Here is a 27,169-nt window from a genome sequence, read left to right on the forward strand (position 1 = left end):
TTCAAGCGGGTAATTATAAACCTGAGCTATAGTAAATTACTTATCTGAGCAGATAACGGAAATTAAAAATCAATAGTATTGACAATTCCTGATGATAAATTAATATGTAATTATTGATCTAACACCAATCTATTTAAAGAAATAGAAACAGATTACATGCAAAAACAACCTTTTATGTGAACCTGAACAGTAAAAATCAAAAGTCGAAAGTTTGTACTGTATTATACCGACGTTTCGACCCGGGCGTACCAAGTGGTACACCGTGATGTACCGAATAATTTTATTTTTTTTTTCATACTGTAGCAGTGCTATAGTATAGTACTGTAGCACTATAATGATTCCGGAAGGTCCGCGTACCGGTAACCTGTCAAACCGATACATACCGCTTGATACGGACCCGATACGAGTGGTACGTTTCGGTAAGACACCAAATATTCCACGAGTAGAGGATTTTTTTTTGATGGGCACAAACAATAAACCACATTTTGCAACACAACCAAATAGGACTTTGAGTTTTCAAAACTGCACATAATACTAACAAGACAAGCATGAAAAGAACGATGTAATGGAAATGTCTGTCCATAATTGAATCTAATTGATTGGTGAGATGGAAGAGACTTTGAAACCCAGAAACTTGAATGACGGCCAATCTCAAAACATTGATGCTTCGATCTACTGCAACGAACAAAAAGCCAACGCATATATATATGAGCGAAAAAGGATCCAAGATTTAAGAACACCTGAGGCTAGCAGATGCACCCATGCATGTCTAAGAGTTCCATGAAAATGTTATGGAGACGACTGTCTTAACGATAACATGCTTTCCAGCATGCAGATTAGAGCAACCATGTAGAGAGGAAAGAGGAAATAGCCAAACATATTGGAAGATGATGTTCCAATGATCCAATTAAATGTATGTGATGCAATCATCAGGTATTATCACTTTCAAAAATAAAAAACTGCATCCAGCTTTGGTGTATGCATGGTTCGATGTATAAATGAATGATACCAATATATTACACTTCAGAAATATCACAAACCAAATCAAATGAAATCGTTTCACTACAGAAACCAACTCGGTTTCTAAAAGACTTTAATTTCTGTATAAACCAAATAATCTTTTGAACATTCTTAATATTAACACTGCAGAATTAAAAAGCATGTCACAAGAACATTAAAGAAACGAAAGATAATTGAAAGAAGAAATAACAAAGATAGTATGTCTTCAAGTAAGAAGACCTTCAAATTTTAATTAAAATACGAAAATAATATATGTATATATAAATACATAGTAAAAAGTAAAATACATATTACATTTTGGTTTGGTTTTCACAAAAAAAAAGAGAGGACGTTGCATACTGCTTATCCAGCTCATCCACCCACTGCTGCTCCACTTCAAATTACTTATCATTTAAGTTACAAAATTCACTGATACACCAAAGCACATGAACCATTTAGCCAAGAATGGCAAGAGCATTATAACATTAGGATTGCCAGAAAAGATTTAAGGGATTTGATGTTCTACTCTCTAAAAGAAAAGAATCATACAAATGGTATAACCAAACAACCTGCTAAAACCAACCAACTTAGACCATAGAGGATGGAGTTGTTTACAAAGTGATAATGTGCACCACTGACAGTATTACACACCAAAATTCTATTGTAAGTCATATCTCATGAATCTCTAAACATTCAAGAAAGATCAAAACTATATAATTATCTTTTATTGCACATATTCACAAAAAAGAATATAACAAATGATGGCTAGCAAAGAACCAAGAATAATGAACAACTATGCACACACAGTTCAGAAAGGACTATGAACTGCATGGAAGACAGCACCATTTCTCAAAGAACTGAAGCAGCCATCGTATGGGATTTGGAGGTTCATCATCCAATGAAGCAGGAGGAATCGGTAATTCAGCAGGCAAATGCTTATGGAATGCATCTACAGCAGTGGCAACACCATCTTCATTCTCTATTTGCTTTGCTAATTCCATGGTACACATCTTAACCTCCATAAGTGGGAAAAAAAAGAAAGAAACAAATCGTCAGGGAGGGTGAAAAGGAAAAAATGCATGCGACAGCCAGAACTATGTTTAAGTCATGCAACCAACAAATCAGAAAAGGATTGTTAAATGCAAGCAGATACCACAACTTAGAAGGCCTAAGAGTTTATAGTATTTCAAGAAAACATGCAACAGCCAGAACTATGTTTAGGTCATGCAACCAACAAATCAGAAAAGGATTGTTAAACGCATGCAGATACTACAACTTAGAAGACCTAAAAGCTAATAGTATTTTCAGAGCAGAAATTTAGGCCTCGTAATGCAGGATCATTGATAAGGTGGGGACGTGTGAATGCATACAAAATAGGTAACTAAGGGAACCATGCTTAAGAGTTCATTGCAAGCATAAGAACCAACTCAACGGCTTATCAAAATGTGATGCTTGCAAATTTTCTTGGTAATCAGGATGCCAATGGAAAAAGCATGTCACAGTCCATCACAACTATCTGCTCAAATGATTCAATGTGATGATTTTGTTGCCTAGCTATTGCAGGAAAACTTGTTTCTACAGAAAACAAGACAACATGATACGTCATAGGCATATAGTCTAAATCAAACACTTTCAGTTACCTCTGGGTCAAGCATAAATTCTATAGCACTTGAAAGGCGTTCAACATTGAGCTCAGATATGGGAATCGGTGCAGGTCCAACTCCTATTGCATGAATCCTCTCACCCCAGAAAAACTGGTCACCGAAGAAAGGTACAATCGTGGTTGGACACTGCACAAGAAAGGTACAATTGTAAATTAATAGCACAAACATGTATAATGATATTAATAGAAACATATGTTCCACCAGCAAATCAAAATTTGACTTAGGCAGCCACAACTATCAACCCATTTGAAATGACACAATGTTGTCCAATGAACTGCTAAGCAAGAAATACCACAAAGAATTCATCAAATATGTTTGTCTGCTAGACAACAAAGTGAAAAGAACTGTAGTATTAGAAACATACTTCCAAGCTTATATTCGAGCTTGCCAAACCCTCTAAAAATGGAAAATAAAAACCATCATTACTGCAACCCTATTATAAAGCAACACAAAGGCAAGTACTTCATCTGCCATTACGATGTCCCATTCCATACAAAAAGCCAATGCCATGCCATTGGGTCTCGCATGCATCGTCCACATTTAGCAATAATGACTGACATTCAAAAATTCCATCTGCTCCTGCAGCAGTAGGAAACATGATAATTGCTGGGTTATAGCATTTAAAGTCAAGTTCCATGACTGCAAAATTCCATCTGCTGCTGCTGCTGCTGCAATAGGAATCACGATAACTGCTGGGCTATACCATTTAAAATAAGGTTCCCCAACTGTAATGCTCTTTTTTTTTCTTTTCCTTCCCTTTTCTTTCTCCCTCTTTAACCTCCTTGCTTCTCTCAACTTATTTCTTTTCTCCTCTCTCTGTATTTTCCTTTTTTTTCCCATGTGCCTTTAGGAAAAAGAATAGAATTTTGACAACAACCATCATCATCTTTCAAAAGATGCTCAAAGGAGATAGTAGCGCTTGGGAAAAGAGGAAAAGAGAGGGGGGACTTTATGCATGTTGCTATATATATGCACATGTTTATTTAGAATACATAATAAGAAGTTCTAAGAGGCAATTACCCCAGCTCTCAATCCTGAAGCCGTTGTCCCAGCTCCACCATGGTGAACCTGAGCATTTTTCAGAATTATCAGTCACCAAGATGAGAAAACCACCATTTTAGTTCAGTAAATGAGATAGCAACTAGTTTGCAGTTGGTCTCATCAAACAAAAAATTCTTTCTTTTGAAGGCAACTAAAGCCTCTGAGAATACAAAAACAAAATAAATATGAAATAATTAATGATGTCTTATTTGTCAAATAGGTATCCAAAACCAGCCATTCAACCAGCTTAAGAAGAAGGCTGTAAATTATCATCTCAAATGTAACAACTTAAACAAGACATCCAAGTAGCAGAACATTCCTATTCAATTATTCACAATATTAACTGTATATTAGCTTTCTGCTGCAGAGGTTGCTTTATACGAGTGATTTATGAGGAGTATCGACAAGAATTTATCTAGAATTTATAAATCCTGCATACAAGACCAGTAAATGAATCAGATTTTCCAGCGGAGTATAAGCTTAATTAGTGGTACCAGAAATTTCTGACGACAGAATTACAAAGACATAAATTTAGGTTATTGTCTGTAATAACAGAAGTAAAAAAACATGTTTTGTAGGAATAAAAAGTGTAGATTATAATTATTCAAAGTGTCAAACTACAACAATTAGACAATATAGCTTGTTATGTCTAATACAGATCTATTTGACCAAGTGTATACACACATTTCTAGACCATATTATGAAAAAATTGACCGCCAAATAGAAAGCTTACCACTGCAGCACAATGAGGGAACAACCAATCGTGTGGGCAATCCCCAAGAAGATAGACATCTACAGGGACTTCAGACACTGCATTAGTGAGATACAGAACTGAAGTTATTTTACAAAAGAAATAAAATGCAAAAAAAAAACTGATTCATATGTCAATATTATCTACAACTAAGGGAACAGAAGAAAGAATTTAATATCATGAACAGAAGAAAGAATATCACAAACATTAAGTGTGTCTTTGTGAAATATTTTAAAATTTAAATTGCATATTGGACAAACAGCTTTGAAAAATCTTCTAGCACATAACGCATTACATTAACATACAAAGAAATAATATATATGTTTCCACTTAGTAGGAAAGTATGGGAAACTCACTGCATCTAACCAACAAGAATAATCCTACTGACAATTTAAGATGTGTATGTATATTACAACAAAATGGGAAATACATACAACTTCCAAGATCTCCCCAACCACGGCTGATAATCCCCCTTTGTCCTGTCTCTCTTAGTGCCTCCAAAATGATAGTCGTAGTCTTCTTTGCATCTTCAAGTGGCTTGACAAAGACATATTGAAAACCAGAACAAAACATCATATACAGCTTTCAATCAAAAGTAATAAAGAAAGACTTAAGGCCTTAAGATCAGCAGGAGCTGTTATAAACTTATGAACTACACTTACATGCATAACAAAAGTATCTCAAGTGGATGACACAGACAATATGCTCTTGCAAAAACAAGAAATATAGCCTAGAAGAAAAAGAAAGAAAGTTTGAGATGGGTATCAAATTTATTGACAATTAGACATTCTAAGAGGATTACTTGATCCCTTAAATGCTTAAGCTCTCTTTGCAATATGCGTTAGGTGCAACTACAATCACCAAATAAACATGTGAATATTGAACTTTAAATCTCATCCATGATCCTTAGCTAAACAATGATCCTTGATTTTGGCACTCAGATTTTATTATAATTTAGAAATTTGACGTTCATAAATGTATCATTTCGGCCTGTGTGCATTGCTTCCTGCTATGTAATAGTCAATCAAGTACCATGAGCATATTAAAAACCTTTTATCTCTTCTACTATTCTGCATTACTTGCTTATCTTCTCTGTCAAGATGGCTTACAAACATGACTGAGTTTTCTCATCTATAACAACATGATTTTAGATTATATAAAAGTAGAACCAGCTAATTAAATGCTCTTGCAATATTCATAGAATGAGAAGAATATATGTTTGTCATCGTTGAACTAAAATCAGAGCTAAAACACTCACTGGCTAAACATGGCATCAAAATTTCAAATTAGAACCAGAACTTGCCCAACTGGTTCAAAACTAAGTGTTAGAAAATTGCATAACATGTTAAAACCAGCACAAGGTGACACATTAACATGCCATAGCCTATGCAACGAAGAGTTACTTGTAGTACATCCCATGCATTAGCATGGTACAGTACTCACTCGGCAAGCATCGGTAGATATTTAAACCACTCTAAACCTTTATTTAGTAAAATTACCAAATGGTATGTACTCACTTGGCATGCCAAATTAACTGACAAGGAAGTGATGCAGTAAGCATCACCATTTTAAAGATTTATTTATGTAGAACTATCAGGTTTGCAACTAGTGAAGCACGTAATTGGGTCATTTTTTTCTATATTCGAACCATATGGGCTTATGTTTATGCATACCCATGGAAACTAATGGCTGGGAAAGGAATATGGTTAGAATCACATATAACTAGAAATGCATGTTCCAGGTCACCATACAAGTGCACATATGATATGCCACTTGGTCTGTGACAAGATACTAGCAAAAATTGTCGTATGATCAAGGAATACGCCATTACATTTACCAACCTACCTTTTCTATGATTGTTTTTGAAAATTTTTATCTGGTCAATAGCATGAATGAAACATGTCAGCAAAGTTAAAAGCCACTGACACTGAAGACCAAAGCTCTTTGGTCACAGGTAACGAGTGGGTAGGTGACACGGGAGTGTCTCCAAACTCTGAATCAAGGGAAGTCAAGATAGTCACAATAGTTTTTCATTTTCCAATGAATCAAAATTTTAATCCTCATTTCACATTAATTCTGAGATGAATTATATGATTTTTATAACATGAATTATACATAATTATCATTGCAAAGCTTCTTGAGTAGGAACCCAATGCAATTTGATTTGAAGTTCTCTGAAGAAAGTTTATACTCGATTCTCTCTACAAAGGTCATGATGGCTGCTCTACCGAGATTGGAATAAAGTTTTTATCACCTTTTGAATTTTAATAATTCTCTATGGGTCTTTAATTAGTTTTCATTTATTTTAAATTGAAAACAATGAAGAATTAATAACTCACGCTTGGAGGGGTGTTCCAAGCATATCATTATATGTATCTCATATCATGTCTTATAAGCCTCAAAAGCATAGAGTATTTTTAATACAAGTCTAGTTTCTTGAGAGGTATTGTCCTTCTCATATAAGTCTGAATCTCTTTTGTTGATTACTTAAAGTGCTGAGTTCGTAAGTCTTATATAAATCTAGACTCCTTAGGGTAGCCTTTGGGTAGTGATATCTGTATCCCTTGAACGTTATCGTGAAAATGAGATGGTTTATCTTCTCTTATATTCCATTTTTGACTCATTTCCTCTCCATCCTGGCATCAGTAAGCATCATGACTCTCTATTTCTCTCAGGTAGCAAACTGATAGCACGCTTCAAATAGTTCACACAACCACAACCTGGGTTCCCAAATCTATATTGGACACAGGTAGTGAGTACACAAGTAGCAGTGCCACAGAGGCTCACTCAGTTTAGGAAAGGGGTGGGAGGCGCCAATTCCAACAAGGATTATTCCCAGAGACCCTATGGGATCATGTAAATTTGGGTTAAGAGAAAGCAAGGGCTGAGGCTTGAAGTTTATCCAACTAAGCTGAATAAGGGACAGTTATCTTCAACCGCTCTGGTTCTCTTAAATTCTTAAGTTTTGAACCCTACCAATCCATCTAGAAGCATAAGCTCAATCCATTGATAGACGCATTAACCTGGTTGGTAGATGACATGGTCCACCACAAATGCTTCCACCAAACTGGCACAGACAAACAAGATCTATTTAAGTTTTAAGCTATCAAAAAATAAACTTATTTTACCTTAAGAACCATAGAAGATTATTCTTATACTAAGAAGATGTCCTATCCAACGATTATTATCTCGTGTCAACCAATGGTATCCATCCTGAGCTGGTCGATACAAACCGGTCTGTCACGGACAAAATTGTAAACGGGGTGTTTGATGTAATGCTCATGTATGTCCGTGTCTTTCAGTTGTATTCATGCTTTGCACAGCATGGAGAGGGCTGGCCGTAGGCTTGGCAGCCCCATTTTGGTTGGCTTTGATGGTCGTTTTAGGCTTATAAACGTAGGTTGTATCATGTGAGCACTTGTGGACATTTCGGCCTATAGTGGATCATTTTGGACCGTTTGTTGTACGATCGTTCAGAGCTTATAAAGTCTATGGTTGTAATTTGCATTGACTATAAAGTGTTTGTTGAAATTGTTGCTTGTAGATCCCGAGTGAAACATTTTCTCTAACCCTTTTTTTTTTTTGTAGGTCTAAAGGGACCATAGGAGATTTCGAGGAGGCAGACCTTTAAGAACGGACACGCAAGGGTGCCGTACAACTTAAACAAAACCAACTAAGTTCGTGACATTTTAGAGCGGTTCGAGGCAATGCAACACACACGAGACAGGTCTCGTGAGGGACTAGATCATACGAAGGTATGATCGGGTGTCACTAGAAGCTCCACTTCGATGAACAATACGACGACGAGAAGGGCTATGTATTCAAGGAGTAAATGTCATGGTACCGCAAAGGCGGGTCTTCATACCGCAAAGGTGGGTCTTCCATGCATGCATCAAATTTTGTATCGGATGATAGCCTTGGTCATCGACATATGGGGGTTGTGTACCACCGAGGGAGAATTCCAAATGCAAGTACAAGTGAGTCCCATGAGGGGACTTGATCATACATAGGTTGTATGATCGGAGCGACTGAAGAGTTGGATTACTCCAGAGCTCATATTCGCTTAAAGGAACCCGGTAAGTCAAATGACAAGGCTGAGTGAGCGAACGTTGCTACCAAGGAAGCTAAGGAGAACATAATCGGCGCGAGCCCTACAACATGATGGTGAAGACCATGCATGAGAGTTGCAATCCGACTTTCCATCAACCAAGGGGAACTGTTCGGAGAACATATAGGTGTTGAAGCAGGTGGTCGAAAGGGACGAGGAACCGACGATGAGTCCAGAGTGACTCAGCTACCCAAAAACCAAGCATCGGTTAGAATGGAGATGGACTCGGAGGAGTGTCATAGTGCTGCAAAGGCGAATCTACCAATCACAAAGAAAGGGACGCAGATGTGAGGTGACGGATAGTAGGGTCGTGGGCATAGCAACGTCATGGTACTGCAAAGGCGAGACTTCTATGGAGTCATCGATCCCTTGCTCTCATGGAGGGAGAGCGCTTGGTCGTGAAAGGGGATGAGGTAGTGGAGAATGCAGAGGCAAACTCCAAGTATCGAGACAAGGCTAAAGGGAAAAGTCCAGGAAACTTTATAAGACCGATGTCAACGAGCTTCACATTAAGATAGCCGAAAGTGGAGGACTTCGGGTCGATGCAAGAGTGCAACACCAAGGAATGAAGTAGTACGTGATGTTGTACATTTGCTACTCAAAGGAGTAGACGATAGAGATGTTGAAGACGGTACAATCCCATATGCGACTAAAACTATTAGAGACTTGCTCCAAGTTTGGGTAAAAACTTCTTGCATTCTAGAAGTTCAATGGCATTGAGAAGATGAATCACAGTAGCTAACTCAACATAAAGAGTAGAAACACTTCGGGTGCTTCGGAAGTGTGAGCAAAGAGTAGGCGAAGGCTACCGACCAGCACGATGCATGGAGTACAAACCTCAAGGAGGCAGACGAAGTCAAATAACCTTTGTCTTCTCAACTCTTAAGAGAATGGGCGAAACCGAGTACCCCAATTCTCTTATTTATCCAACAGAGAAGCTCTACACAGGTTCAAAGGCCCTTCGAAAAAAACCTAATGAAAGACAATAGTTGTCAAATCCTCACCAATGGTGATTGGTGCTACTAAAAGTAGATTGTCCGCTTCATTTCTCAACAAAATGTCAATCAAAAGCGGAAGTGATACGAACCTACTAAGAAGTGACAATTAAGTGGAAGAAGAATCGATAGGCAAATTTTGTGAAGGAAAGACCTTAAAAACTTCAAAGTTTGCGAAGTGATACTTATTAAAGCTCTAACAAGCATCGACCCAATTCAAGCAGCATGAGACGTTTGAGAGATTAGCACATAATAAGGAATGTCTTTTCTTTCATCTTAAGGATCCGCATAAACCAACAAGGATCGACACAACTCAACCGACCCCACACCAGAATCAAAGTCATTGGCGAGTTGAAGCAGCATGGCAGATCAAAGTTCGACTACTCAACAATAACGACGGAGAGCACCTGGGAGCCAAGAGGCGCGTTGCAGCTAGGGCAGAAGATTGAAGACTCAGTAAAAGCACGGAGATGCAACGTCTGCAAAGGCTTCGACGAGGACGTCAAAGGAATAAGTGGAGGAGAATGTCATGGACAAAATTATAAACGAGGTGTTTAATGTAATGCTCATGTATGTCTATGCTCTTCGGTTTTGTTCATACTTTGCACAGCATAGAGAGGGCTGGTCGTTGGCTTGACTGCCTCATTTTGGTTGGCCTTGGTGGTCATTTTAGGCTTGTAAACCAATGTTGTGTCATATGAGCACTTGTGGACATTTCGGTCTGTAGTGGACCAATTTGGACCCTTTGTTCTACGACCGTTCAGAGCTTGTGAAGTCTATGGTTGTAATTTGCATTGACTATAAAGTGTTTGTTGAAATGATTCCTTATGGATCTTGAGTGAAATGATTTCTCTAACTCGTTTTCTTTTTTGTAGGTCCTAAGGAACTATAGGAGGTTTCGGGGAGGCTGACCTTTGCGAACGGACATATAAGGGTGCCGCACGGCTTAGGCAAAGCTAACTAAATTCGTGATGAGTCAATGCTGATTTTCGGGAAAAAGGTCAGAAAATGACTGAAAATTCAAAAGAAAACCATTTTAGGTTCTTTATTTAGTGATATTTTTATTGTATTTAAATAAAAAGTAGAGTGTATATTAGACATAAATAAATAGAAATTCTAGTAATAAGGATAAGCAAATGAATTTATCTTTCAAATAACCCCTAAGTAGGCCTAAATTATACCTAATGACCACTAATTACGTCTACACCAATCAAAATAACACTTATTAACTCTAATTAAACTTTAGTTAGACTTTATAATCTCTCTTTTATCCAAATCCAAATCAATAGCTTGATTATCACTAATTGCTGACTAGAAACTTTAATGACAAGTGAGAGTGTGAGAAAGGGAGAGTGAGAAAGAGAGGGAGAATGAGAGTGGAGAGTGAGTGAAAAAGGTAAGAGGATAGGAGACTTAAAGCCCAGAAGAGGCCCCAACAATCAATTTGAGCGTTGGGTTAAAACTTGACCCAATATGGGTTGTTATTGAACAAATTCTGATTGATACTGATTTGTCTGGGCTGATACAACATTGTGTCGACCGATACATCTCGTACCAACCAACACCTAACCCATCTTTGTACTGCCTGAAACGGGCTGGTCACATTCCGATTAATTGGCAGACCGATATGAAATACCAGTTTCATCCATTTCGGACAGAATGGCAGTCCTTGGTCCTATCAAGGCAGAGAAATGAACCATGGTTACCACAAACAAGATGGTCATATTGCTAGTGGAAAGCAAGTACTATCCAATCAAGAAACTAATAAATTAAGAGACATACCATGCTACCAAATCCTATGTATATAGGTTTTGGTCCGTGTTCAATCCACTGCACAAACTCCTTTTCAGGTTGATATTCAATCCCAAGGTTTAAGAAACAGAAACCAACAACATCAACCAAGGCACCCCAATCTGCAAAAGGAAGTGAGATTTTGGTTCCTGACAGATAAAATAGTATATTTGGTTCACATTTTAATAAGAAAATATTTTGTTACTCGGAGAATCTGAAGATAATAGCAACAGAAATATGCAACTGAAAGTTTGAATAAAAAGAAGAGCACTTGCATGTAATCAATTTAGTGATAATATTATATACTATTCTAGATATGCGTCTAGTAACATAATCTAATCTAGACCCATTGATATCAGTTTCTACTTAAAGATTAGCCTTAGCACACCCCATTCAAGTTACTCACAAAGAGATATTACATCAGAGAACCTTGACAGAAGTATTTCAACCTGCAATTTGCAAATGGAAATCAGTAGACATTCAAGTTCAGACAAAACATATTCCATAATTTACAGTCCTAAATGCATTCTACAAGACTTGAATTACAATAAGCCACAATAAATCACAATTTTGTGATGGCGATCTGATGTCCATCATGCATCTCTAACAGTAGCTCAAGAGACAGTAGCCATATTATAACCACTCGAATTGTTAAGAGGCTTACAAATTTTAGAAGGCGGATGGCGTAATCCTCAAACAGAATCATCTCTTATAAAATTGATAAAAGTAAATTTTACACCAATCTTGCAAGTTGTATACACCATTTAGCAGAGCAAACATATAGTGGGCCCAGTTATCACCTAGTCAAGTGCAATGCAACCTTGTTCGCTTTCATCATTGTCTAGTTATATAATGTGATGCTAAAAGTTCATATCAATGTTTTCAAAAGCATTAGGCGTCAAAGGATGCCAAAACACCCGAGGCATTAGGCACTTGCCCAAGCAATGCAAGGCACCCCCAAATATTATTATGCAAAAAATATATACCTGTTTTTTATTTATAATTTTAAAAATATATACCGAGCGAGCAAAGTGAGGTGTTCCTATTATCTACCTGATAGTGTACTGTTATGTCATAACTCCTAACAGTGTATCCACCTAACAATGTTGTCGTAACAATTTTACAAATCTAGGAAATAGGATATCATTAAACAAAGTGTTCAAACTTGTGCAGGAAATAGGAGATCATTTAACAAAGTTGCTGTAACCTATAAACTAAGAAAGAGGAGATAACCAATTGACAAAAGGCTATGGAATATGTCACCGAGGAAGGCAACAATGCATGACAAAGGTTGGGTTCTTTGACTCAGGTAGGGTTCGTGTGGCTATGACAATGAAGCCACTGGGCGCCCAGGCGAGGTGAGGCAAGGCTCGAGCACCTGCCTATTAGTCTAAGTAGGCGACTTGACTTGGGCATCGCCCAAGCAAGAGCCTGGGTCTAGGCGTTGAGCAGGCCAAGCGCCCACTTGGTTCAACTCATGCCAGGTCAAGCCTAAGTCGACCCAAAACTCATCTAGTTTGATTGAACCAGTTTATGTCGCAGAATAGTAAACGGCCCGCAGCCCTAACATACAAGTCGTTCTCGTTCTTTCACACTGTGTTTCTTGTGACGGCATTCTTGCCATCGGCGAAAGATGGAAGCAGCGATAGTGGCACATCTTCCTCCAGCAGTAGCGACGAGTCTTCCTCCAACGGTTGTGGCCGCGTCTTCCTCCGCCGATCGCTTCTTCCCCTATTGAGAACTCGTCCATATGATTCCAAAATGATGACATCAGGATGATTTCACTTGCCCTCTTGCCTTTTGCCTCTTTTGCCCGTTTACTTGTAACCCATTTCTCTGAGGTAACATATTTCTAAGCTTGAAAACATTGGTTCATATTGAGACAAGTTGTAAGCTTACAATGTTAATATGTTATTTGACCATGTAACCAACTGCCAAACCAATAAGCAGACTCCTTGTGCAATCCGACTATGTTACACAATCCGGTAGGCCCCAAAGATCTAGTGCACATCATAGGTAGCTTCTTTTCAGGTTATCTGCTCAACCTACAATTATGTTTAAAGTGTCGACCCACATATGTATTTCATTCATGTTGCTCATGTAACTCATTGTTTGTAGAAACCAAAGTAATGCACAATATGTTAATGTATTCTAAGCTAACGTGGACATGTACTAGTCATCTAGTCCCATCTATTTCTATGATAATGCCACATAATCAATGGATATCATAAATTACGGGCATCAACATAATAATAGATATAATTGTAAGTTGGTTATAGCACTACATTAACAGCACATTGGCACATCAGATAATTGTCGGTTAACTACCACACTTGGCCATGCACTTCCCACACTGGCATAAAAGTTTATACATCCTTAACTGAGTCATCTAATATACTATGAGCTCATAAAAACATCGTTTTGCACTGAACAGTACAACAGATCTATCGAACCTCAGCAGCTAAAAACTAATCTTGATTGTGCCATGCACACAAATGTCAGACACCATTTATGTGGGATTAAGCTCCATATGATTAATTATTAAACATTGGTCTATGTCTCAAATCTCAAACTACCTAACCATATATATTACTTTCCACCTAACATGAGTATTTCCGTGAATGAGAATGTCTAAATTCGACATTACATGCATGTTCACACATATGAATATGTCAAAGTGGAATACAGTGATAAAATACAGTTCCAGCCTATGAAATAAACTTTAAAATGGCAAATGAATAATTATAAACCAACGGATTGCTCGATATATCAAACAAATGGCCAACTTACCAGTTGGCTTTGGTACAAGATGGGGACTCCACATGTATCCTGTTGGCAAATGAGATATAGATCCATGATACGTACTGAAGTAAGCAATCGGAGGTAATTTCAACTTCCTTTTTCTGAAGTCATTAATAAATCCCCTTATACCCCACCAGACTATTAAGTCCACAATAAGATATGATAGCTGAATAAAACAAAAAAAATACTAAATAAACCAACTAGAAAATATGCATGATGCAAAAAGAAGCATACAAGAAGCATACCCTGTATGCTGCACTTTGAGGAACACGTGCGAAAGGATGTGGAAATTCATTAGTTGGCCTGCCACACAAAATAAAAGTTAATGAGCAAGTGTTATTGTCTATAATCAAGTTAGAAGAATATAGCAAACAAAAAAAAATGAATTAATTCAAGGTTGCAGTCTTCAACCCAAGACAAATCATCCTATGACTACCCAGAGAGTAGAAGTTTGGGTTGTCAAGGCTAATTCAATGAGGTTTCCAAACCACAGAGTGGTTGTAATTGAATACTCCAACTTTAATTCAGTTACTGACACTTAAAAGTTCATTCAACTACACCTTATATAGATGGAGAATCCCATAGACTACAACCAAGTATCCCATTCCATACATACAACAGTTTGTTCTGCATTTTACTTCCATCAGCTAAACTTAAATAGAAAATAGAAGACTCTGGGGGTTCAAATATTCTGAAATTTTGATCATAAACAGTGAGTAATAACACAATGGCCATTCAATAATCAGAGGAAGATCACCGTCACAGTGCTAATATGGTGTAGAAATCCATGTAGCTGAGTTAAATATTTGGAACTAATGCTGGCTACCACACACTAATGTGTGTTTCTTAATTATGACGGATAATAATCAACTTAAAATGGAGCCTAAAGTCATTCACTCACAGGTTGATAAGAAAAAAGAAATATGTAAATTTTACTAAAAGGGGCATACCCAGTGCACGAGGCTCCCACCAATACAGGATCTGGGGACGGTTGATGTACACAACCTTATTTCTAAATATTTAAATAGGCTGTTTTCATGACTCCAACCTTGGTCTCCCAAGTTACAAAGGAGAAACCTTACTACAAATCTATAAATTTTAGTAGGAACAAAAAAATCTTTTATTTCATAATAAACAAATTCTTGTGATCATCAATCACGACAGCAAACATATGATACTTCTGTTCCAATAGCAAATAAAAAATCATAATCTTTTACTATTTGAATTGATATTTTGAAGAAACAGATAATTACTACGTATAAAAAAGTACAAGAAAAAGAAATAAGTAACAGTTTTGTCATCTAGAGCATTTCCCAAATAAAGGAAAATAAGATATATAGTGCTCAGACATCATGAACATTATAACTTTAGTAAGTTTGGACCAGTAAAAGATTGAATAAATTGTCCTAGTTGGAACATTTGAGGGTCCAGATAAATTAGTCGAACATGGTAGATTGCAAGATTTGAGATGATGGAGGACTGCAACTTGTGCACACTGGAAATAAGCCATGCTTGAGCTTTCAACAAAATAGCTGTTAAAATATAAAAAAAAGTTGCTGAAAAGCATGGTAATTATGGCTTACGTCCAAGGCATTGTGAAGAAGATGTGAAGAGGCACGCCAAGAGCTTCAGCTACATGTAAATGGCCTGTAGAGTGTAGACATGAGTTGGTGTTAGTGTACAAGAGTTGGTATTTGACTGAGGATTTATGTTTCCTAACAAATTCAATTATGATGTTTTTGTTAAGCGAAAAATGGACAACCTGATATCAACAATACTGATGCTTGAATAAAGGATGGTAATGGGCAGGTGGGGGTGGTTTGGCCAAGAAGGGGTGAGTTTCACCGTGACCATCCTCACCCTGCCACTTCAAAATCCAGCCACTTCTCCGCACCAACTTTGATCCGGTTAAAGAAATGAAATATCAATCTTGAATAGCACAAAAGCCAATGCTATTGGTTTCTCCCTGACCTATTTCATATTTAATTTATATTTATAATATAATGAAGAAAATTATTCATATATAGCTTTTAGGATGACTTTTTCACAGGGCAGGTTGAGTTAACGGAGGGGAAAATTATTTTTAAAAAGTATGCTCACCCCATTGCCCTGTTAAAACTGCTTAAACCTGAAAAAATCAGGCCAGATCAAGCAGGTGCAACAGGAGTCCAAATTGAAACTGTCATCCCAATGAATGATTGAAAATAATAGTATTTCAATTGTAATTTTGTTGATTGGAAGTACAATTGTTTCATGGGAATTCAAGATTAAGAAAATATAAATTAGAATTCAACCATGACATATTCTCTTCTGTACACACCACAAATAAGCATCCCAATTGTGTATATTCAGGCAGATAACACATAAGAAAAAGTCCTAAAAACATGTTGGATATCGTTTTAAACTATCATACAAACATGTCAATCCACAATGGTCAGAAAGCATGCTAATAAATTACAGATGAGTAGGATTGCAACGTGGATTGTGATCAACCTGAACCCACTAAACCCAACCCAATCAAATAGCAGATCTAGAAGTAGCAAAAGAGATTTCGGACACTCTATGAAAGCATTTTGCAATTAATTTACCTTAATATAAGTTTACATTTCAAATCCATTACGGTAGAATTTTGGAACTTAGGTTAAAAATCTCAAAACTCAACCAAATTCAATGTGGCCTAGCTTTAGATCCAAGTCAAATGAAGTTCAACTAAACATACCTGAACCTGAAACAAATTCGATTTGGTATAATATGAAACCAATAATGCAACCAGACCTATCCCATTGCATCCAGACCCAATCAACTTAACCACCTGAAGTTAATGCAGGTACGATAGGGAAATTTCAATGCAAGGCTGCATTTGGTGGCAGTGTGTTTCGAGAATTTTATTTCAGTTTGGGTTAGAGGGACCTTCAACCCAATTTCAATGCAAGGCTGCATTTGGTGGTGGTGTGTTTCGAGAATTTTATTTCAGTTTGGGTTAGAGGGACCTTCAACCCCACCCACACACATGAGAGTGATTAAATAATTAAAACGGCATCTGGTTTTTTGCTGACACAAATTCTACGAGAAGAAAGAATGCTGAAATCTTCTTCTTATAAAATGTGATCCACAGCGAAAAATCCATTATAAAATGACTAACTGGCGACATCAAAGACAACAATCAAAAGATATTATCAAGAAATTCCTTAATTGCTGATAAAGAAACACTAATTCCTTTTGGATTTATAAAAATTATGAAAGGTTGAAATACATATATAATCAAAAAAGTTCAGATATCTGCAAATGCATTATTATCAATCTCACCATAAGCAGGTGGATTTGCTATAATTGCCTGAGCTCTGAAAGGCATCCCAGAATCTAAATCAGGTTCTGTGCATGCTGGGAGTAGAGAATCAATTATTTCCTTCAGTTGCTTCCGTTGTGTATTAATCTCTGCTGGTCCTGATAATATGAAACCCTTGTTTCTTGCCATATCTGTATTTGAAAATATTCCAGGAGTAATAAATTTGAAAGTAGAGACTAACTCTAATTAGTATCAATATATTTAAAAAAATTAGAGCTAAGGAACAGGCAATGAGATCCTCAAACCCACTCGTACTCAGATTATCAGGCCATGCAAACCAAATGCAAAATCATTTACTTAGGTTGGTACTAAAAATCAACCTTTCAAATTGCAAATGTATGTTATGTACATATACTAAAGGAATCTGATGGCATGAAGCATCACATCATGTATCATCAGTACCTTCACCAGGAAGCCACTTGAAGATGTTCATTTTCAATTTTTAGATGTTAAGGTACCATTACAATTTGGGAGTTTTTACTAGGTTAATATGAAGATCTGGCATTAAGGTCCACAAAGATGTAGCATGCACAATACATTTTAAAATAGGCTCGATTTAACATACACCATCTAGATACATGGAAAACTATAGTGGATGATTTGGAAAGATAAAAAAAAACAATGCAAGGTTCACAGTGAACAAGAATTTCGAAATGACACTCTTAGTTGGTTTCACTCTTGGGGAAACTATATACCAGAAAGAGCTTTCTATATTTTTTAATTTTTCATTAAAGTTCTTGTTAGTTCTTATGAACCCATGTAATTGCCTCTTCCTGTGTTCCATCCTTGCCTTTCTCTCCTTATACTTTCTTTGTTTATTTTTTGTTTACTTTGGAGTTTGGACTTTATTTCATTCTGCTATACAGTGAGATTGGATAGCTGTCCAGCCAATCTTTTCACCTCTAAAAGAGAATTACATTAGTGTATTCATCTCACAAATAAATGAAAAAATATAATTCATATGGCCTAGACCTAGTAGTTGAGAAAATGCTGCAAAGGCCTACTATTATTAGTTAAACCTATAGATATGTTGCCCATACAATAAAAAGAGGACTAATCAATAAAAAATAAAAAATTCAGTGAATTATACAAAGAAGAGTCATGGTATGAAATTTGAACAAAAAGAGAATGATTTTGGACAAGAATTCTCAATACTTACACCCAGCCATTACTCGAGGATCACCACCCAAAGGGTAAAATTCCAGACCACATGACTTTACAAAAGTACTGAAATTGACATGAGTTGCCAATCTAACACGATGACCAAATTCCTGAAAAGGACAGGTAAATCATCCATCAGTGAACACAGACTAACCAAAATACAAAGTCATCTTCATAAACTGCAAATAAATTATCACTTCCTTGAAAATTAAATGCAAGGACAAAACATGCCACAAACCATATGCCCATATGTTTTTGTTTACTCCATAAAAAGTTCTGGTTAGTCCAATACTCCAATGCTTTATTAGATTTGATGCCCTGAAGATTATTAATACAAAAACATCTTGAAGCAGTCCTTTTGTTTAGCTGTGCACCTTGACAATCCAAAATCTTCTTATTTTGTATATAAGCATCTAGCCTAGCCCTCAATATTTTTCTCAATGTGCACATTCATATAATTCTGTAGTATTTTCTTTTTATTCTGCAAAGAAATATTTGATATTTTGGAATGTCCATACAATAATAACCATGCCAAGGGCCAACTAACAAATGTTGGCATGGATTGATTCTTACCATTCTAAAAAGGCACTAACTTGTGTCGTGTCAACCTGTCCTGAAGAGGCCAACATATAGCTAAGCCAATCTTTGGCCATTGCAAACAGGCATATAGGTGTGTCAACTGGCACAACATGAAATAATACCATGTTAGAAAGGTATCAGCCCATCCATATGCCAAGATATGGCAAACCTTGTCAGACATAAAAAATTCACATGCATATGTTTTTTCAGCTCCTGTGGATTTTCCTTTTTACTCTTTTCATAGGGCACAAGGGAAAGGGGGAAGGGCACCTTGTAATGTTCATTTTTCGATAGATTAAACCTGGTATTAGGCACTAAAGGATTTTCTTTTCATCCTTTGTGCTATTGGAATGCTCAGAATCATAGTTCACATACATCTGATCTGTATCAATATCATCTAGGATTAATTCAATTAAAATACTGAAATCAACAAGTGTTGACTGAATACAACCATGGTTGCCAATCTTGGTCTATTATAGATGATTCAACAACCAACAAAGAAGAAAAAGATGCAGGGAAGGGACAGAGATGAAGGAATGGAAGACAACGCAAAAGAAAGACAAAAAAAAGGCATTTGACTATCATTGTGAAACAGTTCAAATTGCCAATACTTTGCTTGTTGTTGCTACAGTAATTACTGCAACCATCATATTTTCTGTTCACCAACACTGTTGTAATGTTCCTCACCAGCCAGTAGAACAAAGAATTTTGATAAGGAGGTGAAGTTGGAATTTTGATAAGGAGGGGAAGTTGGAGGTCTATAAGTACAGGTTTGCCCATTAAAGATAAAGATAACACAATCTTGGCAACTTCCAAGTAACAGTACCATAGTAATGGAATTCATTATCTTGGCAACTTTGAAAAATGAAACCCCAAAAGTCACTAAAGTGAAAGATCTGTAAGTAGGTTTGCCCATTAAAGATAAAGATAGCACAACTATACAATCTAGCAGGAAAAGTAAATACAAAAGAACAAACATATTGTAGACTTCCAACTTCACCTCCTTATCAAAATTCCAATAGGCCAATTTTTATATGAGATTGCTTCTGTTCCCGCTAGATTGATGTTCAGATAATTTAACTCCAACAAAAAAAAATGTTAACCACTAAAACATGAGCAGTTAGGCCAGCAAAATCCAAATAGGTTCCAAATAACAAAAAAACCACACAAGTGAATGCTGCTAAACTCCAACATTGTTAGTAAAAACAATTTTGTGACAGACACAAGATATAAACTTTTAAAACTTGTGCCATACTGTATAATACTGTAAGAATACATGCCTGAAGTTTCTTTGCAAAAGCAATAAAAGGCTGAACATCTCCTCTTGTTCCAACCACAAGAATTGCAATCTTCAGTCTTGGGATTGATTTGCTGAAGTCAAAGATGGTGTCTTTAATATCTCCTGGAATAGAACCAATGGCATCAAGCTCCAATAGTTCTGATGCTACAGGGCCTGTCCTTGCAACATCCACCTCCAATGTACCATCATTCTGGATCTTTACTAGGTTTTCAATTAGCTTTTTCTGAAAAGTTACAGTACAATTTAGCTGGAAAACTCAGAAGAAAGAATGAAAATAAAAGTTTATACCTAAAGAAATGTTTCCAGAATAAACAAGAAGACAAGGACCAGCAGAACTGTTTATGATGATGTACAGAGATATGCTTACAGGGAATATGACCTTATAAGTAGTATATCAACGACAGTAGTGACGTGTTCAAGCATTTCTCTGGCTGACCTAGGTATGACTAACTCACCGGATGCTAACACAATTGGTTAACATATATAATAGCATGCATGTACTCAAATTAAAGCACGTGAACATTTTCATGGAGTTGTAGCACTGAAGAACAGGTACTGCTTCAAAAATGAACATAAAGTACATATATGATCTGTGATAAATATTTACCTTTTCACTCTCCGGCAATCTATCCAATTTCAAGTCATACTTTGGAATTTCCTTTTTTTCTGTCTTTGGTCGAGGCAAGGTACGCTCTGGACCTTTAGGCAATAGTCCACTACTATTAGATCGCACCGGTGCAGTATAACAATGCTCCAACCCTAAATTAATATTATGGAAAAAAAATAAGCTTTCTACTGAAAGAAGTTATAATTTTATTTTAACAGCATCAAGGAAACTCAAGGGTAGGCGTCAAGGTAAAAAAAGCTGTATTTGATCCCAAGTACAGAATAAAAAGCCAACCAATATTGAGTACAGTAATCAGAATTTCCTGTTTGAGTTGTGACTGGATAAAAAACCACCCTATGAGGCAGTGTTTCCCTGCATGTACCAAAATACGCATTATTCTTCAAATACTTCTCATACTGATTATGTTCGATGAATAATGCCAGTTAAAATGGAACCAGTAAGTTAAAACTAGTATTCTTGTTTCACTAAGAGTGAATCAGTACAGGTCCGGTAAAAGCTATATGGTTGGACTAGTTTTAAATGCCTAACTGGTCAGCCTCCAACGTTTGAAGCACATAACAAACCCAACCAGGAAAAGGATAAAGAAGAGAAGAGCTCCTTCCACTGGCCCTCTAGCTTGAACCCCTCCAACCCTTGGCTTCAAAATCCAACAGGAAGAAGAAGAGTAGGACACCGAAAAGGAACTAAGGAAGTACTCATCATTATTTACACCCTCTAATTGGAAATAAGCCATGTCAGGAAAAAAATGATACAGATTCAGCTAGGTATTAAACTTCTTTAATGGGCACACTATACAGTCAAAACTAGCTACCTGGGGTTGCACGGGTCATATAAGAATTTCCCACACTTGGACAACTTTAACTATATGTGCAATTAGAAGTTCATGACTGTGTGTGCAGTCCATCAAAACTGTATGTCCCTACCATATGGAGTTGGCTACATGGATCTTTCCCAAAGTAACAGATGTGCAATACTATACCAAAATTAGGAGACTATCATTCATTAATACTTAGTTGTCATGACCTACTATGTCAAATTTATTTATTTACATTTGTAACAAATAGAGATCTAATTATTAAGCACAACTTAAACTTACTCGAACAGTATGCAATTAAATGAACAGACCAACAAATAGATTCTCACGGTTCAGATCAAGGTTCAGATCAATGGTTGTATCAAATAAATTACATGAGGAATTGACCATCAAATCAATGGCTGCTCAGATTGTGGTCTTCATTCCTTTTTATTTGCTATTTCAGCTAAGAGTTGAGAGTTGTCTCAGAGCAAGATTGACTAACAGAAGTATCAAAATCATGAATTTAGCCAAACATGATGTGCCATGCATCATTACTCTTAGGAGTTGAACCATTCAAGTCAATTATCAGTTTCATGTATTTCCCAAAAGAAAAGAAAGAAAAAGTCCAGGTTCCTGCATATTTGTCCGAAAGTTTAATATCTCAGCATGGCAAACCAGTGTATAAAGTTTAAACAAGCAGTCTTCCACAAATTGAAATATCAGAAAACTAGAGGAAGAAACAACGATATCTCGTCTTGAATTACCTAAAACATCTTTAGTCACTTTGCAGCACATACAAATATGAAATCAGATTGAATATGTTTGCAAACGAGGATGGCAAAACCACACTAAAATCATCATGCATGTGTCAGAAAGTTATATACATATCTGCTAGTTAAATGTTAGCACACTCTTTAATTATATATCAATTATTAAAGCAAAATGGGTGGAACTATTTGCTTCTCAATGTAAAACCGGCTAATTTTTTCTGCATGTCATTGTGTCTCCTTTTTTCCAACACTGGTGTCCTTGTTAAATTACCTAAGCGAAGAAGTAGCCTAAAATCCAAGTTGAAACATAGGCTCCTAAACATAGTTATTTGGATTTAGGGAAAAGGTTTCGTAAAGTCAGAGAAAGCTCATGAAAAGTATGGAGTATTAGAAATGCCATAAGTGCTTAGATATATATCACAATATAACCAACTTATATAACAAAATTTATTACAACAAACATCATTTATCTATCTAATCCATGAATAGTTTGTCTAGTTCATCGTTCATTTAATTTGGTAAATAATCACAGACAGGAGAAAAAAGCACAGAACTATTTGGCCAGGAAACAAAATGTGATATGTATATATATCAGAAATTCAGTGAATCTTGTGACTAAGTCTCCTAATCTTATGATATGTATATATATAATCCATGACTAAAGTAAACTCATTACTCTTTGTTTTTTAATTGAAGTTTCATACTCTATAGGTAAATAATATAAAAACATATCATAATTCAGAGTGTCGAATACAACATTTAAAATCATAAGTCAGCATTAATTAATAAATTTCATAACATAATGCAATTATGATAAATATAATGCTGTCATAAGATATACAACTATTATACTGCAAGAAACAATTGCATTTAATGTATGAGTACACATGGATACATATTCACAAATGAATATGTACATGTACATATGTTTTGTGGTCTGTGTTAAACTATGCAGCCATAGCTTATTCTATGGTTTGTGGTTACTGGTTAGGTTGTAGCCCAAGCTACAGCTGGTCACAAAAATGTGCATCAATTACATCAATGAAAAAATGAACTGAATTATCTACACCTATTCACACAGTATATACTAGCTGCAATTTGTGATCTTATTAGTGAAAAATTGAGGCAATCAGCCATCAATAAGGGTTGCATAGATGAGAAGGGTTCAAGGCACACTAAAAGCACATTGTCTCCTGTTTGAGATGGAAGCCGAGGAACAGACAAGAAAGAACATTGGCAGGAGCAATGTAAAAAGTCTTGGAGATGCTTTAAAAAGGTTAAAATTGGCAATGTAAAGATATGTTAAACCGAGATATATGATATTAACAAGCAGTTTGAAAATATTTTACATCATGGACATTTAGTACAATTTCAATACCAAACTGGACACAGAGTACAATTTTAACACGATACCTAAAAAACACTTGTCAGTGAATTCTGTTTTGGAAGAAAAACAAAAGTGTTATATTGATCCCACCAATTAGTAGGATGAGCACTACAGAGACAATTACGACAGTTTTTAGAATCAGATGTCAACTAGATGCTAGCCCCTTAAATTTGGAGCCAGAAAACTGTCCAGCCAAATTTAGTCAAATTAACTTAAACAATTAAATCTATAAAGACAGATCCAATGGTGGTGTTGATCTTTGTCTAAACATAGCATAGACTCTGTTTGAACCTGCAAATTTATGGAGTACTCCAAGAACATCTTGATCCAAGTCCGTGGAAGGGAAAAAGATGACATTTTTCAATTTAGGCACCTATAACCTGGGCCAAAATGTTACTCAGCGGTCCATACTCGACACAACCATCACATAGAGGAGAAAAAACAATCGTTAAACATTAGCTAGAAAACCAACCTGGCCGAGGCGATGTCCACGAGCGAGTTGCCCATGATTCAGCCAGAGGATAGCCAACCCCATCTATATCAGAGAAGATACCAGGCTCTTTCCCGCTACCCACCTCGCCTGGCGACTCCGCCTCCCTTTGGACCACCCCGGTGCTCGCCATTTCATCCACTCAAGTCGCATCAAAGCCACAGATTCCCTTGAAACTACCCGATTCCGGCTTCTAATACTCCAAAATTGAATCAGTGACGACAACTCTATAGATATATCAACTTCTGAGCAAGTCTTACTTTAGTTGAACAAATTCTTCGCACCAACTACCAGTCAAAACTACAACAGTAGAGCACATGTTCCTAACGAACCCTAAAACACACGAATTCCAACCAGGAAATTTCAAAGCCCTAACAAAACCCCGAGGAGTTCCGGGTTTCCCCAAACCCTAGTCGGAGATCCCAAGGGAAGGGATGTAGGAGCATCGATTTATACAGATGAGGAAAAAAAGGGGGAGGAGGAACGGAATCGGTGAAACGGGAGCCGAAGCGAGCGGGAATCTGTAGAAGATCCCTTTCACAAGGAGGGAGCGACGGAGAACATCGGCAAGACGAGTTGGATCTGGTTTTCAGACCATTTCTTTTAACAGAATCGAAGCGCATCAGAAGAGATCCACCCAAGCAGGGATTCATCGCTGAATGACACGCGGAAGGAGAGGATAGTGTTCTAAGTTCCAACTTACGCGACCTAGAACAACATGCGATCCCATACCCATCGCACATCGGCAAATTACACACCATTGTGCCCGACGTGAAATGACGAGCTTGTCCAAAACCGCTCGTTCGTGCGTCATAACTCGTCGTCGGCACGGTGGTTTGAATCAGTGAACGGCCAAGATGCCATCAAAACTTCTGCTCGAAACGAGACGGCTGGACCATCCCGGGACCCTTGAGGTGACGTGGAGAATAGCAACGGCGGAATGTCTCCGTGGCAGGATGGGCCCCACGGGCCCGGGTGAAACGTGTCTTCAGACAGACCGCTACCTTGATGATGTGGACTTGTGCGATGCTTTAATGAGCGTGCCAATCACGAACCAGATCCGAATCTCCAAGTTAGTCGCGGGTTAAATAGCTGGCCGTTGCAAGTGCTCCTATTTTTATATATTACAGATATAAAATAATATCAAATTGGCTCTATTAAATACTTGACGCCTTAATAAAGTCCGACGGATGGACGGACGAAACGATGGCGTCACAGTCTGAGACGATGTTGTCACGTCAATATATCGTAACTTATAACGGATCGTGTAATTGGTCATTTAAGGCAGGAAGTGAAGCGACCTAATTTATATCGCTTATTTGACCGCAACTTAATGCTGACCGAGGAGCCGTCGGACAGTTGGATGTTGCTGGGCCATGTTGAGCACTAGATCCAGGCTGCCATTATATATTATATTATATTATATTAAGACAACATTACAAGTTATATCCCTGTAGAATTTATATTCTCATATTTATCCCTCTAAATTTTAGATTAGTGTATCCTTGTGGAACTAAAAACTTAACAAAGAGCTTTATGAATTAGTTTTATTGATTAACATCGAAACTCATTCAATTATTTTTAGTATGATAATTAAATATATTATTAGTCTGGGAATGTACCGTCTAATGTAAGTCGGCTCGATTCGATCTGACCCGAAGGTGCAAGGATGTATAAGGTAGATCCGTGTGGGTGTCTTACGAAGCGGTTGAGGGGACATCGAGGTATACAAGATTGTTCTGATGGGTTCCTACACAAAGGTTAGTATCGAGGGAGTTTCCCGATTAGACTCTTCTGATGTTCGGGTTAGCTCTTGAAGTGGAATGTAGTGTAAAAGAATAATTACCGCGAGATCCAACTCTTGGGTTGATGTTGGAAGTTGACTTTTATATCTATCCAATCAATGGAACCACTATCTCATAATAATCGTAATGTCTTCCATTTAGTGTTTTATCTATGAGAGTGGCAGGTCTATAATGATCATAACATCTTCCCCCTAGTATTTTATCTAAGTGTCGACAGGTCTATAATGATCGTAATACTTTTCCTTCGGTGTTTTATCCACGGAGGTCAATCGAAAAGGGATAGACTCGAAGAACGATTGCTCATAGATTGTTGTTCACGGAGACTGACAAGGCCAACTCGAGTGGCCTCTACATCATAGTCCCAAAGGGGTGGCTCGATCCTTAGTCTTTCATATTCGCATCTAAATGAATGAATAAAAATATGATTTTATTTGAGTGAAGGTCTTCCTCGATAAATCATCCAACTATCTATGTTTAATTTATTATATTTTATATACGGAACCAGCATTATTTTATTCCACTATTGATTCCCTTTTTTAGTACCCAACGCAGCTGTGATAGGCAAAGAAAAGAAGGATTTGCTAAGACGCGTTAGCCCAAAGCAAAGGTGTTTGCATCAATCAGGCAGTATATTCTAGTGCTAATGAATGAGTAATGAGCACTGCCTCTCGCACTTTGCCTTCTCATGCGGCACCCAATCAATCGAACGCCATGTATGAAGCGGATGAATTATTTGGAAGTGTGAGTGCATATGAT

The 27,169-nt window shown here is 37.0% G+C and overlaps 1 protein-coding gene across 3 annotated transcripts; it reads right to left on the reverse strand.

The window, feature by feature from the left end:
* Positions 1-1,572: 1,572 nt before the first annotated feature.
* On the reverse strand, positions 1,573-25,243 carry LOC135643482 (sterol 3-beta-glucosyltransferase UGT80B1-like). Of its 3 annotated transcripts, none has more exons than XM_065160489.1 (14): positions 24,591-25,243; positions 21,145-21,296; positions 20,518-20,760; positions 18,657-18,768; positions 17,458-17,628; positions 15,735-15,798; positions 14,397-14,454; positions 14,140-14,317; positions 11,341-11,498; positions 4,890-4,992; positions 4,438-4,514; positions 3,684-3,731; positions 2,640-2,789; positions 1,573-2,009 (listed from the first exon to the last, which is right to left on the reverse strand). In XM_065160489.1, exons 1-14 carry the CDS (start codon positions 24,739-24,741, stop codon positions 1,818-1,820), a joined length of 1,857 nt encoding a protein of 618 aa, XP_065016561.1. In that variant the 5' UTR covers positions 24,742-25,243; the 3' UTR covers positions 1,573-1,817. The 3 variants fall into 3 exon arrangements, with proteins under 3 accessions (XP_065016561.1, XP_065016560.1, XP_065016563.1); XM_065160488.1 differs by having other exon boundaries at positions 1,573-2,015; positions 24,591-25,234; XM_065160491.1 differs by having other exon boundaries at positions 1,573-2,015; positions 11,341-11,471; positions 24,591-25,225.
* Positions 25,244-27,169: the final 1,926 nt, after the last annotated feature.

The sequence above is a fragment of the Musa acuminata genome, chromosome BXJ3-7, assembly GCF_036884655.1.
Source record: "Musa acuminata AAA Group cultivar baxijiao chromosome BXJ3-7, Cavendish_Baxijiao_AAA, whole genome shotgun sequence".
Taxonomy (NCBI): Eukaryota; Viridiplantae; Streptophyta; class Magnoliopsida; order Zingiberales; family Musaceae; genus Musa; species Musa acuminata.